Source organism: Microchirus variegatus, assembly GCF_963457635.1.
Source record: "Microchirus variegatus genome assembly, chromosome: 12".
NCBI lineage: Eukaryota > Metazoa > Chordata > Actinopteri > Pleuronectiformes > Soleidae > Microchirus > Microchirus variegatus.
In genome coordinates, this window is record NC_139813.1 from 2,191,470 (window position 1) to 2,206,012 (window position 14,543).

General features: G+C 42.2%; 1 protein-coding gene across 1 annotated transcript; it reads right to left on the reverse strand.

Annotated features, from left to right (window-relative positions):
• Nucleotides 1-3,915: 3,915 nt before the first annotated feature.
• LOC310935220 (prostaglandin E2 receptor EP2 subtype-like) lies at nt 3,916-14,109 on the reverse strand (the record flags this gene model as incomplete). The annotated part of the gene is made up of 3 exons (XM_083899073.1): nt 3,916-3,953; nt 9,587-9,788; nt 13,333-14,109. The coding sequence occupies 3 exons, from the start codon at nt 14,107-14,109 to the stop codon at nt 3,916-3,918; spliced, it is 1,017 nt and encodes a 338-aa protein (XP_083755199.1).
• Between the last annotated feature and the right edge of the window lie 434 nt (nt 14,110-14,543).

Here is a 14,543-nt window from a genome sequence, read left to right on the forward strand (position 1 = left end):
TTTCCGCACCAGCAAGCCCTTCTGGAGGAAATAGCCATGCGCAACGTCCCGTACCTCGTCTCCAGGAAGAACATTATCCAACAGAGTGGACAGAGTTGGGTCAGACTGCTGACTTTTTACCCACTCCTCCCGAGAAACAGACGGAGGCAGATCAGGCAAAGGCACCACAAACTCAAGCCCCACATTATCCCCACTTTCCCACGAGTCTGGAGGAGCTACAGCGCGGCCCTGAGCACGCGTCACAGCGCAAACAGGGAAAACGTCTGGAAACCCCCCGCCACTGTCATCCCACGCCCCAGTCGACAACGGTCTAGCAGTATCCAGAGGAGGAGGCACGTTAGCCCATACAGCACCACCAGCCAGATCGTTTCCTAAAATCATCTCCACACCATCCACAGACAACGTGTGGCGCACTCCCACCGCAACCGTGCCCTGAAAAAGCTCACAGTTAAGCACCATATTATGCCGTGGCACAGGAACCAGCCCCATCTCCATCCCACGCATCACAATGCATTCCCCCGTTTCCGTGACAGACGAAAAAGGCAACACTGACCGCAAGATGAATGAGTGTTTCGCCCCCGTGTCCCGTAACAGCCTGATCCGCACACGCTCATCACTGCCGACTAAAGACACGACAGCGCTCGTAATAAAGGGATCAAAACCAGCATCACAGCCCAGCTCCGCACACACCGGGGCACTGGAACAGGGCAGAACAGGTGCCGGTAGGAAAATTATTTCTTCCTTCAGACCTCAAAACAGGACACTGGTCCTTCCAATGACCAGGTTCCTGACAGTAATTATACAATTTACTGCTGTCATTCCTAGCACGTACATTCTTCAATGTAAAAGAGGGCGCAGCCGCTGGAGACGGATTACTGTAACGCGAGTTACCATAGCTACTAGCTCTACGTCTCGCCTCTCCGCCAGAGCATACATCACTAACCCCTCTGTGGATTAAAGCAAAATCATCCGCCAACTCAGCTGCTCTAAGAACAGTGGTTGCTTTCTGCTCAGTGACATAAATGGCTACGCGCTGAGGAATCGAGTTTTTAAACTGCTCCAACACCATTAACTCCCGCAGGTCATCAAAATTGTCCACATCAGCAGCAGTACACCAACGGTTAAAGTGACAGAGCAAATCACGGGCCAACTCCACGTTAGTCTGCTTATCACCTTTTACCCATTTTCTGAATTTTTGACGATAAGCCTCGGGGACTAACTCATAAGCTTTCAACACCGACAACTAAACCTTAGCATAACTTAAACAGTCAGTTGCGCTCAATGCAGAGTATGCTTCTTGAGCCCTGCCCGTAAGCACACACTGAAGCATCAGAGTCCGGTCCTCATCCGGCCACCCTCTCGCATCAGCAATGCGCTCAAACAGCGTAAAAAACGTAACTTCGGCAATAAACGTAAATTTACGCCCATATCACACGAACGCGGCACAGTACCAGAGACAGAGGCACCATCCGCTCCCGACTCGCCTGACAGTTTACCATCCCTGATTAAATCCAATTTACATTTCTGCAGCTCCAATTTCATTCCCTCAGTAGTCTGCCGAACTTTCTCTAGTTCCATCCTACTGTCCGCCTCCACTCTCAGTTTATGCTTTTCCTGCTCAAACTGCAACAACATTAAGTCTCTTTGTTGCTCAAACGTTAAGTTACACATTGGCACATAACCCGGCGCACCAGCCGGACCGACAGGTAGCGCAGCCATCTCCCCCACAGGTTCTCCCTTCCCTAAGACACCGCTCTCTAATAACGCGGACAAGATAACACACCTTATCTCATCTTTACGCTTTTTATCTACAACCGTAATTTCATAATGATCGGCTACTTGCAATAACTGCTCCTTCGTACAGCTACTCAGAAATACCTCTGAAGGCGCAGCAAAAAACTCAGACACGGAAGCCATAATAAATCAAAAAAAACACCTGACCGAACAGAATGCACAGCTTTAACCACCCACCAGAAGTATACATGAGGCAAACCTAGCCCCAGGAGTACTCCCCCTAACTGCCTAACCAATACTAGATAAACTCACCCCTAGTCTTCGTGTGGGTCCGCGGCGGGTATTTATGCACTGAAACCCACGAGGCTTTGAGAAGCGAGCAAAAACGTGTGCAAACTGGATTGCACACGCAGATTTGCGTTGATGCTGATCTACTAACAAGGCGCAACGAGGAGCGCATCCCTCAGACGGGCAAAATAGCACCCGCAACCCATTTAGCGTTCTTGCCTTAATGCATATGCAATATGGGGCGTTTACTCGCTATTTTGCGTGTGATGGGAGGAGAAAATGTAAATATGTTATTTTAGCACGCGCAAAGTGATTTATCAAACCTGAAACTGATTGCGGTGTTTATTTCTGCATCTATATTTAGCACGTTTGAAAGGCAGGTCTTAACTGGCACAGCGGTGCGCACACATGGCTGCGGTTATTTATAGTTATATTATATTTGTAAATCAGGAAATTACGCTTTTCCAGAGCATGTTCAACTACGCGTTCACAGATGACGCACATTCATTTCTTATTTGGTATATCTGAATAAATTAAACATAGATATCCAGAGGAGAAATGTGTGTTTGTACTGGTACGGGCTTACCTTGGTCTGCAGTTTGTGGTTCAAGGAGGAGTCGTACCTATGTTACCCAGTTAAGACCGGAGGAACGGGGAACCCCGCTTTACCTTAATGTGTCCATCTAACCTGGTCTACTCTCAGTGCACGGCGAAGCGCAGGTGGCACAGTGCGCACACGTCACCAAAACCTCACAGGCAGGTTACCTTAACTCTAACCCTTCCAGTTCCAGACACATTTAAATGCAATAAATAATCACAACAATCACTATTTAATGTAACTATCTGAATCAGCTATAGATATATCATATCGATTGTCCCGTCGCCTCTGACGTCAGATCAAAGGCTGTTGGCACGCGTAATGGAAACTCAGCCTGACTGAATTAACACAGATGAAACCAGGGACGGACTGGGACTAAAAAGCCGTCGTGATGATCCGCTTTATTTATTTATTTACTTATTGACAAGACAGTCACTCATCCATTAGATCCATAGAAACAGCAGAACTCGCTCCCTGGCAGCTGTCAGTGAGCTGCAGGTGAGTAAGCAGGAGAGCGCAGCACCTTCTTTTCTTTTTTTACGGCAACATCCATAGTCCATAGTTTTCTTTGTTTGATACGTCAGGTAATGACGGAGCTGTCCAAATTACCGACGCAGGATTATAATAATAATAATAATAATAATAATATAAAAAGGTCCTATGGACCCGGGGAACAATATGTCATATATGCCTCGATCCCAGTTATCTGCTCATCGCAGAACGTCACTTTCTGTTCAGTGGCTTCAAAATTAATTCAGCGCTTCCGTTGAGTCTACTCTTTCTCCATGTGGACAACTCTTGACTAGCGCAAAATCCTCATTTAAATAGGGCGATCTTAACCACTTCTGCGCCTGTAGTCAATTGCGGCCGCAATCTTAGTAGTTCACCCGCAAAACGTAACCCAGTAGCGGGCGCAGTCTTTCTGCTCGCGCAAGCAATTTAGCGCTCGCTATTTGGAATCTTAGTAAATCAGGCCCTAAATGCGCACCAAAAGATACATGCGTAAATCAAACGCAGCAACACCACATAGCAACGATCCAACGAATCAAGCTTTAACTGACCGACGAGCCCCCATTTGTCACAGCTGGCTCTAGGCCATGACAAACAAATGGAGACGCACCGTTAAAGGAATAACAAATCATATTTATTTAGATCAATAATAAAGATAAATCAGGAAATACAATAACGTGAGGTGTGAGAGTCAGTCAGATCAGTCATGTAAGGTGTGCATGCATGGTAAATATGGTGTGTCTGGATGTTGTATGATGCATAAAAGAAATCAAAAGAACTAAGGATTAAGGCTGCCGCGTCACCCGGGGAGACAGGCGTCTGTCTGCAAGGGGAAAAAGAGAGAGAGACACAATGTATGAGAACCTGCTTATATGGCAAACCCGAATACGGCCCAGGTGTCCCCAGTTATCAAATTGCCAAACTGGCCCAGCCCCCTGCCATCCAACAACTTACTCCCAACTACTGTCAGACACCAGCAGGAGTCGCCACAAAGACTCAACAACACTTATGTACAACAACACTTATGTACCCCCCACGTGGCTGAATATATTAGGCAATTTTGGCATCTTGCTAAAGGTATATAAAGGAATATGGAAATGGTTATTTGAATTACTGTTTACTGTCTATCATCTTGAACCTGTCATTCTCCTCAGAATTTTGGAATTAACAAGACATTTTCTCCCACAGAAGATGCTGCTCACTACATACAGTATTTTCTAATTTTTTGATCATTCTTTTTTGTGTGAAATTTCGAGTCAATCAGCAGTTTCTGAAATACTCAAACCTAAAAACCATTCAAAGTCAATTTGAACTTCAGCAGCACATCAATCTACTATGTCTACTATGTCAACTAAATGCATTGATTTTGTGATATGTGATTGGCTGATTAGATTAGATTTGCACTAACGAGCAGTCAAATAGGTAAAATTACTGGTGAGAGTATCAGCTAATTGTTGCTTGCATTGAAGCAAAATAGGCCACATGTCCGTCGGCCAGTCTCACCCCGGATTTCCACTGGACGCGTTCGACTTCGACCTCTAACCAGTGGCAATCCCCACCGGGCGTGTTGCCTTGGGAGTCTAACTTTTGGCAAATTTACTTCAACACCAAGTCTAAGGTATTTTCAAGAACTATTCACCACACATTGGCATTTTTGGTCTTCCGGATGACTATACTCTGCTATGTTCTACTAAAGAATTGGAAGTAATAGCTTTTACCTCACCAGGCGCGTTACAGCAGCGGCGCGGAGCCTTGGGAGCCAGCGGTTTTCACAGAAGATCACGTGATAATCTCGAACGGACGCGAGTTCGCGAGATCCCGCGATAGACTGTGTGTATAAAGGAAACAACAACAACACAGCTTCTTACATTCTCCGACGTGGAAGAACTGTTGATCTGGTGTCATAAATGATTTTATGTTTCTCCACTTCAACAATCAGTCTCTCGTCGTACATTATGACTCTCTGAGACGCTCTGATTAATTGACTGTTGACCTGGTAGCACTGGTCACGATGTAATGTTCATGTGAAGTTATGACAGGCTATATGACCTGTGTATTGTGTTTTATTTTGAAAGGGGGGCAGAAATATTTACTTTGAGTGTGTGTCGCACTACCTGTCGTTCTGCTCTGTTGAAATTTACGCGGTTCAGCAGTGGCAACGGAAAAAATAGAACTGCTACCTATCGATAGCGATGCGGCGTGGCGAGCCGCTTCTGGGACACTGCTGAGACGTTCCGCAGCGCGCCCAATGGAAATGCTATCATTGATTAGAATGGAAACTATTTGCAACGGCAAATCCAGGGTAATGCAGTACAATTCTCTCAAAAGTATTAAAATATTAGTCAACCTCTCTGAATGTTGGGACTAAAGCAATACATTTAGAGACAACAAAACCCTGTTCATGGGTGACCATCTAAGAAGATGCTAATTAACCAAAATTGTGTTGGGCTGTCCAGTAGGGCCAGTGTTTAGAGGAGATTCTCATAGCCTCCATTTCAAGCTGTTTTAACTTAATCTCTTTTTCAGTTTCTATCTATCAAAACGAGGCAAGGTGGCGTTGTCAGGTTTGACAGAATCACATGTTGGAGAAGCTAATGTAGCCTCTAAATCCTGGTAACCAGCTACGGAGGGATCACCCACAATGTCTGATGGCCGAACTGGGCCCACAGGGACTGCAAGAACATTTAACTCAATGAGCTTCACCACAACAATATCCTTGATGTCCTTCTTAAGCCCAGACCAAGTCATCCTTATAGCTTGAATCAACCTTTACAACATTAGGACTGGTAATAAAGTCCTGCAAATCAAAATTCATGATTAATTGCATTAATAATTCCTTTGACTCACCAACCTTAGTTGCCCAAAGTATCCCGTACCAGCCCCCAATTGTGTTACATCTCCTAGGGATGAGATGGCAACACAGGGCAACCAAAGAAAGGAGAAAGCCAGGCGTACAGGTGCAAGGAGTAGGGCCAAGGGTTTGTGATAGACCAAAAAACAAGCATCCCACAATTATATGAATCATTTAACAATACTAATACATTTATGCTTAATCATTAATGTTAGGCTTAGGAAAGTGTGACTTTTCTTTGAAAGAAGGCTACATCCAACCTGTTTTCATAGATTTTAAAACATCTGTGTCAAGATGAGTGTTTCAGCTCAGTATCAGAAGTAATCTGCATTCAAAAACGTAGATCACATGATAATTCAGTTTCACTGAGCATGTGCATGCCAGTGTGAAGAGACAGTTGAGTCGCTCCTCTGCAGTTGATTGCATATTTTCAGAAAGCACTGCTAACAACACAATATTGGTTTAAAAAAGAAAATAAATATATTAAATCTAAATCACTGCCTAATAGACCACTTTTTCCCACATCAAGGCTAAAAGTATTTTTCAAACTAAAATGGAGCCAGATTCATAAAAAAAAAAATGCTCAGCAGGGTATTCAGAACAGAGACATATATGGATGTAGCCTTAGATGCATGCATGTCAGGAAGTTCCCCTCTGGACTACTTCTGGTGCTTACTACCACAGTTTCCTGTTGTGCAACATGACTGTGGAGGAAAGGTTGGCTAAGTCTGAGAAATTGCATGACTTTCACCATGGATTAGAGCACAGTACAAGCTGTAGACACGATACAGCTGAGTATCTGAAGGCTTCTGGCTTCAAAATAGGAAGGAGGGGAACTGTTGTCGTGAACATTCCTCTAGAGAGAAGGTTCACCATTATTTTCTTGTTCAACAGATCTTCAGGGTATTTAACAAAGAATTCAGCTGTTCGGTTGCAGCCAAGAGCAAAAACCAGAAGAAACTGAGTGAAGTTTGGACTTTTATTGTTTGAAGTCCAGGACCGGTATATGGGTAACTGGAAAAGACGCAAGAGCTATTTTTGTATATCAAATATGTTTTATTTAAGACAAGACATATCAACACAATCCATGTCGCCACAAATTAAACACACCAAAAAAAAAACAATATACATAAATAAATACAAAATCCATAAATATAAATGAGTAAAAAGGGTAACACAAATCTCTCCTTTTCTGATCTGTATATATTGCATGGCAATGACAAACACAATGGGAAGTAAATAAGACAAAGTCATATCGAAATAAAAGTGAACAATTACAGTTCAGTTACACCATATCTGCTATGCATTAGATGAGGAGCTGCAAGATTATTGGATTCTGATTCTGATCTTCACTGTATAGGTAAAATGGGGACCTCCTTCCTAATGTTTTATATGTCGTCAGACCAAAGGATATAGTGCTACTGTGCTCCATGTTACCTCTGCCAAACATCTTATGTTTTCATTGGCATGGGTTTATTTGACTTACTTCCTGTCTGCAGTTTTTGATGGACCAATATGATTTTCATTCAATTTAGGTGAGAATCTACTGTTGTTGTCTAATGCTCAACCCTAACTCTTTGAACACAATTTATGTATGCACCACCAAGTACCAAGTTTCATCTGGATCTGATCCATGTTCAGATGTGTATATCTTAACAGATCAGGGTCACTTTTCCCATGCTTCAGTAAGATGGTAATAGCTATAAGCAGGTACATTTCTATACATATCCATAAAGCATTAACCCTTTGAGTGTTCTTGTAATTAGATATGGAGGATGATGTTCCTACAGTTGGCGGTGGACAGGTTCTAGTCTCAATGGTACTGATGAGCATGGCAACTCCTCAACTTTGTGTTTTTCTTGTAATGCTTTGCCTTGTTTTCAAAGGTAGCTCAGTGGTAAAGCAAGTTGTCGTTCAACACAAAGGATGTGGGTTTGATTCCTGGCTCTGTTAGTCTGATGTGTCCTTGGGCATGTCACTTAACCCCACATCTCTCCTGATGGCTGTAAATAAAAGTGTGGAAATGCTCAACATAAGAAATTATTACATGATTCTACCTTAGATTTCTGTCCCCCATTTTTCCTTTCACCCAAACCGGTCGAGGCAGATGGCTGCAGATCTTTGAGTCTGGTTCTGTCAGAGATTTCTTATGTGAAGAGAAAGTTTTTTCCTCTCCACTGATTCCTAGTGCTTGCTCATTGTGTGAATTGTTGGGTTTCTCTGCACTGCATGATGGTGTCTATGTACAGTGCCTTGAGATGATGTATGTTATGATTTGAATTCAATTCAATTATATTGAATTCAGGGTGGTGATTGATGCCAATACCAGTAACACACATCTGTCTGATACTTGGCCCATTGACTCACACTCATACTTACAAAGCTACTGTTATGCAAACACATCTGATACTGTATTGTTGATTCAGGTTGTTGAAACCTTAGTTTCAAAATATTCTTGCACAGATTTGAATGACGCATTAATTCTCTACACAAACACATTTGTCGTGTAATATACATTATTGGACACAAGAAAATACACATTCATACAAAAGGCATCATCATATGACACAGTCAAAATATTATTGAACCTCATTTGATTCCATAAAAATCCACCATTACCCAGCTTCCAGGATCATATGTTGACATTGTACTGCGAACTGAGCTCACCACTCTGAACCAAAGAGATGTTGATGATGATGATGAACTTTTTGCAGAAATAAAAAACGAGGATGATGAAAACGATTTCCTGGTCAAGAATAGGGATGGATACTGAGAAGCAGTTGGCACCAGTTCTTCGTAGATCAGTACTAAAGTATTGTGGTGTGGCTATTGATATTTTATATTTATGTTGCATTAATAAAAAAAAACATAGGCATTTTTAAATTCCCAACTATCCATTAATGCCAAGGCTGTTGGTGTCAGGTGATTATATTTGAGGTAACTCTACAAGAATTCAGTTGTTTTGGCTCTTTTTTGGTGAAAATGCAGAGTAGTTGGAAGTAAAGGACAAAATACAAATAGAACAGTCTATAGCTTGCATCCACTTGCATTCAAAATTTGAACTTGGGGAAGAAAGGTCAAACTTCAAGTTCAGATATGCAGAGTTTGAAGAAATAATGGTGTAGTCCAGCAGAGCATGTACAAAGTGCAGCTTGACCTTATGCTGTGTTCACACAGGACACACATTTGTCATGCAGTGAGACAAGATCTCTTGCACCATCTCTCCAGTTGATTGACTCAATGTCCAATCATCATTGAGATTCTCTGGATGACGTCATGTACAAACAGCTAAAAATGGAGGAGAAACATATAATGTATGTGTGTGATCACTTGGAGATCTACGTCACAAGTTGCTCTATGCATTCTATCTCTTGTGGAAATGTCTGCAGAGAAGAAACCGCCATTGTGTGTGTTTTCACAACACCACCAAGAGCTGGACACAACTTGGTGAGCTTTAACAACAGCTAATTTGGCGACTTACTAGCACATATTGAGGCCAGTCCATGACTTCCCGGAGTGATACCAATTACAGGTGTTTCACCCCAGCTGCGGAGTGTCTGCTCATTGTGCGAAAGTTGCCACTGTTGCCCTCATTTTCCTCTCACCTGGTGCTTCTGTGGACTGACCAGTTGATGTGGATGTCTGCAGTTTGTGCAACTTCCTCCAGATGATTTTCAGAATAGATGGGCGGAGAATGATGAAGACCCAGGGATTAATGATGGAGTGAAATGACAGGAAACGGAGAGCTCTGAGGTCAGCTGCATGACACTCCCCATGGCTGCCAGTGAGATTGATGTACACTCGGAGCTGCAGAGGTTTGTGCATTTGTGTGTGTGGAGAAAATATAGAATTATTATAATGATATTACACCACATTTAGCTGTGTTCTGATTAAAGACCTTATCAATGCATTACAAATTTAGAAACTATGAAAACATGAAGACAACATTTCATATTAAAAGTGTCTATAGTAAAAGTCAAAGTCATGGTTGTGTGTTCTTCTGTCTGCACTTAGGACACCCCCTGCACTGTAAACCAGACTCAAAGAAACACTGACTCTCACTGCAAACATGGCTACCAGCGGGGACACGAGATGAGACAGAGTTTAGTGTCCATACATATCTTAGAGTTCTGCACTGACTACCTCAGGTTCTGTACCTCAGGTTCTGGATATAATCAGAGACATAGAGGATATGCTTGTTTATGTCAGAGGTCTCAAACCTGCAAGTCCCCCAATCTAATGCATGAGATTTTTGAGATTCATGGATTTGCATATAGTTTTATTTATATTGTTAGCATATATCCATATCATACGATGGTCCTGAATGTCAAAACACAACAACATTTCACATAAAACAACATTACAGGATCTGTAAAATCACTAAATATTCACACGGAAACATAAACATAAACAAACCCCTGGCTCGGTTCATTTTGTGTCTGTTTGTGTTATAATATCTAATGTTTACAATGCCTTCTCTGTTTTTGGTGTAAAGTTACATCGCAGCTACAGTGCTATCATATTTAAATTTCCTGAAATTATGTCTTTACGGACTGGTGAACTGTCCAGGGTGTGACCCCACCTATCACCCTACATCAGCTGAGATAAAGCAGTAGAAAATGGATGGATGTCTTTACAGAGAAAATGGCGATACAAAAAAAAGAAGAAGATTGTTTAAGTTTTGTGTTGTTACCATCTGGATGTGGCCTAAGAATACTATATGTCCTAAATGGCTGGAATTTTTAAATATTAACAGCCTACGGTGGCCGACAGGGGCAAACGCAGTGCAAACCCCAAAACACCAGCAAATGAGAAAACACTGGCAAACAAGAAAACACCGGCAGGTAACAAAACGCCAGCAAATAGAAAACACCAGCAAGTAAGAAAACACCAGCAAGTAAGAAAACACTGGCAAGTAACAAAACGCCAGCAAATAGAAAACGCCAGCAAATAAGAAAACGCCAGCAAGTAACAAAACGCCAGCAAATAAGAAAACGCCAGCAAGTAACAAAACGCCAGCAAATAAGAAAACACCAGCAAATAAGAAAACACCGGCAAATAAGAAAACACCAGCAAGTAACAAAACGGAAGTGCTCCAGGCCTGTGGGGGCGCTGTCGTGCAGGTCTTCGACCAACCTGTTGACTCGCAGTGTTGGAGTAGCATCCAGCTGCAGCCCCGGAGACCAACACCCTGGCGTGACAACAACACCCTGGCTTGATAATAGTGGTTTAATGTACGGGTTTTTTTTCTAAAAACTTTATATACACACCGAAACGACGGGAGTGGTTTGACGGAAGTGATTTTTATCTTAAGCAAGAACGAAGGAAGACTATAAAAGTACGTTAGCCAGTCCATATATTGAGCGCCACAGCGGGGACAACAACCACCTCCTAACCGCCTCCCTGGAGCCCCAGAGCGGATACAACAAGCACCACATACACACTCACCCCCTGGAGCTCCGCTGTTATACTTTTTTCACCGTTTTACACATTTTTCACACTATTAACCAATAAAACCTTGTCAGATATCAATGTTTCTTCCCTTTACTACTACTCACTGTTTATTTGTAAAACTAACTAAACTAAATCTTAAAAATAAAATGAAAAAAATTGTCATGTCATAATTTTACAATAAAGGTTGTTATTGTTTGAACGGTGATTATTGTTGTAAGTTTGTTTGTAAAACTAACTAAACAAAATCTGTCACGAGGGTGTTGGTCTCCGTGGCTGCAGCTGGGTACAATCGCAGTGTTGGGTCAAAACTTTTTTATTTAAACTTTTCCAGTACACATATACAAATATACAAAATACCTCAAAGGGAATATAAAATTGCATACAATAATCACCGTTCAAACAATAAAAAATAGAAACCTTTATTGTAAAATTATGACATGACAATTTTTTTAATTTTATTTTTAAGATTTAGTTTAGTTAGTTTTACAAATAAACAGTGAGTAGTAGTAAAGGGAAGAAACATTGATATCTGACAAGGTTTTATTGGTTAATAGTGTGAAAAATGTGTAAAACGGTGAAAAAAGTATAACAGCGGAGCTCCAGGGGGTGAGTGTGTATGTGGTGCTTGTTGTATCCGCTCTGGGGCTCCAGGGAGGTGGTTAGGAGGTGGTCGTTGTCCCCGCTGTGGCGCTCAATATATGGACAGGCTAACGTACTTTTATATTCTTCCTTCGTTCTTGCTTAATATAAAAATCACTCCCGTCGTTTCGGTGTGTATATAAAGTTTTTAGAAAAAAAATCCTGTACATTAAACCACTATTATCACGCCAGGGTGTTGGTCTCCGGGGCTGCAGCTGGATGCTACTCCAACACTGCGAGTCAACAGGTTGGTCGAAGACCTGCACGACAGCGCCCCCACAGACCTGGAGCACTTCCGTTTTGTTACTTGCTGGTGTTTTCTTACTTGCCGGTGTTTTCTTACTTGCTGACGTTTTCTTATTTGCTGGCGTTTTCTTATTTGCTGGCGTTTTGTTACTTGCCGGTGTTTTCTTGTTTGCCGGTGTTTTCTCATTTGCTGGTGTTTTGGGGTTTGCAGTGCGTTTGCCCCTGTCGGCCACCGTAACAGCCACATGGGCCATCAAAGAAAAATGATAGCATAAACTCTGGTGGACAGTACATGTTGTATGCTTTCAAAGTGCACCACAGTGTCTACACTACACACATTTTGTTGTGTTTTGTGAAATGTTCTTGTGTTTTCTGTAATGTTGTTGCGTTCTGACCTTCAGGGCCTCGTTATATCAAGACTTTTGACATTTGAAATTTGAAATGCATTTATTTAAAAGGGACAATGCATATTGATGACTTTAAGGCTGCTTTACATCTGTTTTCCCTGCTGCATGCTTTATGTAAATGTTGGTTTTACTATTACTTGTGCAGCACTGTCACTGTCATTGTTATATTGTCGAGACAAGATGAAATTAAAAGAAAAACTACTACCACTGATAACAACAACAATAATAATAATGACATAATATTATTAATAATTATATAATAACAACAACGACAATAGCAATAATAATAATAATAATCAATGGAAAAGAAGATGGGGACCATTTCATTAATTTATGAAATATCTGAATTCGACAGATGAGGAGGAGGAATAAACATTCAGTGTTGTAATATAATAATATATATCAGTATATAATAGACTAATGTGATGTGTTATAACTGTTTATGTTTTTTAATGTTTTTGTTATCATTGTTGTTTTGTTTTTCAGGTTTAAAAGACCCATTTTAATATGATGAATGTATAATTGTGTTTATCTATAAATAAACGTTATATATATATACACGTATATATATAGTCAAGAGACAAATATAAAATGTAAGTTCTTACCACTAAAGGGAAGGTGCAGCAGATGTAGACCACAGTGATCAACGAAAGCGGCAGGATATGCGCCACTTCCTCCGTCATGGAGCGAGATCTGCGGCCGCAACGGCGCATTTTGCCCCTTCTGTGCATCATCACCAGTAGGCAAATTACATATATGTTGCACATGACCGTGGTGGAGATTATAAGGAGGATGAAAGACGCGTAAAATCCGATGTAAATTGTATCCGTTCCAACTGTGTGTCCCATCTCCAGAAAACACCATGTCCCTGGGCAGTACTGCACATATGCACCGAAACCCAGGAGGGGAGGGATGCAGAAAATGATGCTGCTTATGTAAATGAGCAAAAGAGTGATATAAATACTGCGGTTGCTCAGGTGCTCTTCGTAAAAATAGGGGTAGCCTATGGAGAGGTAGCGCTCAAGTGCCATTGCGCACAGGAGAGCCAGCGTGGAGAGGCTTAGGAAGGTCATACTGAAGCCAAAGTAGAAGCACATTTCCTTGTTGACACTCATCCCCACTAGAGTCTTCTTCTGAGCATAAGCTGACAGAACCACGGGGCTGACAGAGACGGAGCCCAGAAGGTCCGTCAGGAGGAGCGCAGTCACCAGGATCTGGTACAGAGACGCACTGCTCTTCCTGCGCCGGACTTCCAACAGCAGCAGAGCCACGATGTTACCCAACACACCTGCTGAGAACATCACCGCAGATGTCAGGGGTTGTCCGGATTCCACATCAACGATGTCATGGCACATGTAGTGATCTGTACAGGTGTTTTCCATAGACACTATAACCACACACCGGCGGGTGTCGTGGACCTATGAGGGTGAATTGATGTCGGTCAGCGTACATATCGCAAACACAGACCTCCCTGTCTGTCCCGCCACACACACACGGACGCGCACACACACGCACACACACACGCACACATTCAGGGCTGTGGGTGGATCAGAGGTAGAGGGTTCTTGAGACTGCGGTCAAGCCAGCCAACACATCGTGAACGACAGTCAAACCTGACAACCCAGTTTTTTGCTGTGGGTGATTAAAGCAGGTTTACGGTAACAACGTCTCAGAACTGGTTTCAAAATAAAAGCATCCCTCGGGTACATAGCGAAAGACCGTCATCTAAAGCAAATACTAGCAACGGAAATGTACGGACGTTGAGAAATGTACTTTCAAAATAAAAGCTCATATAATTGACAACTGTAAGCTTAAG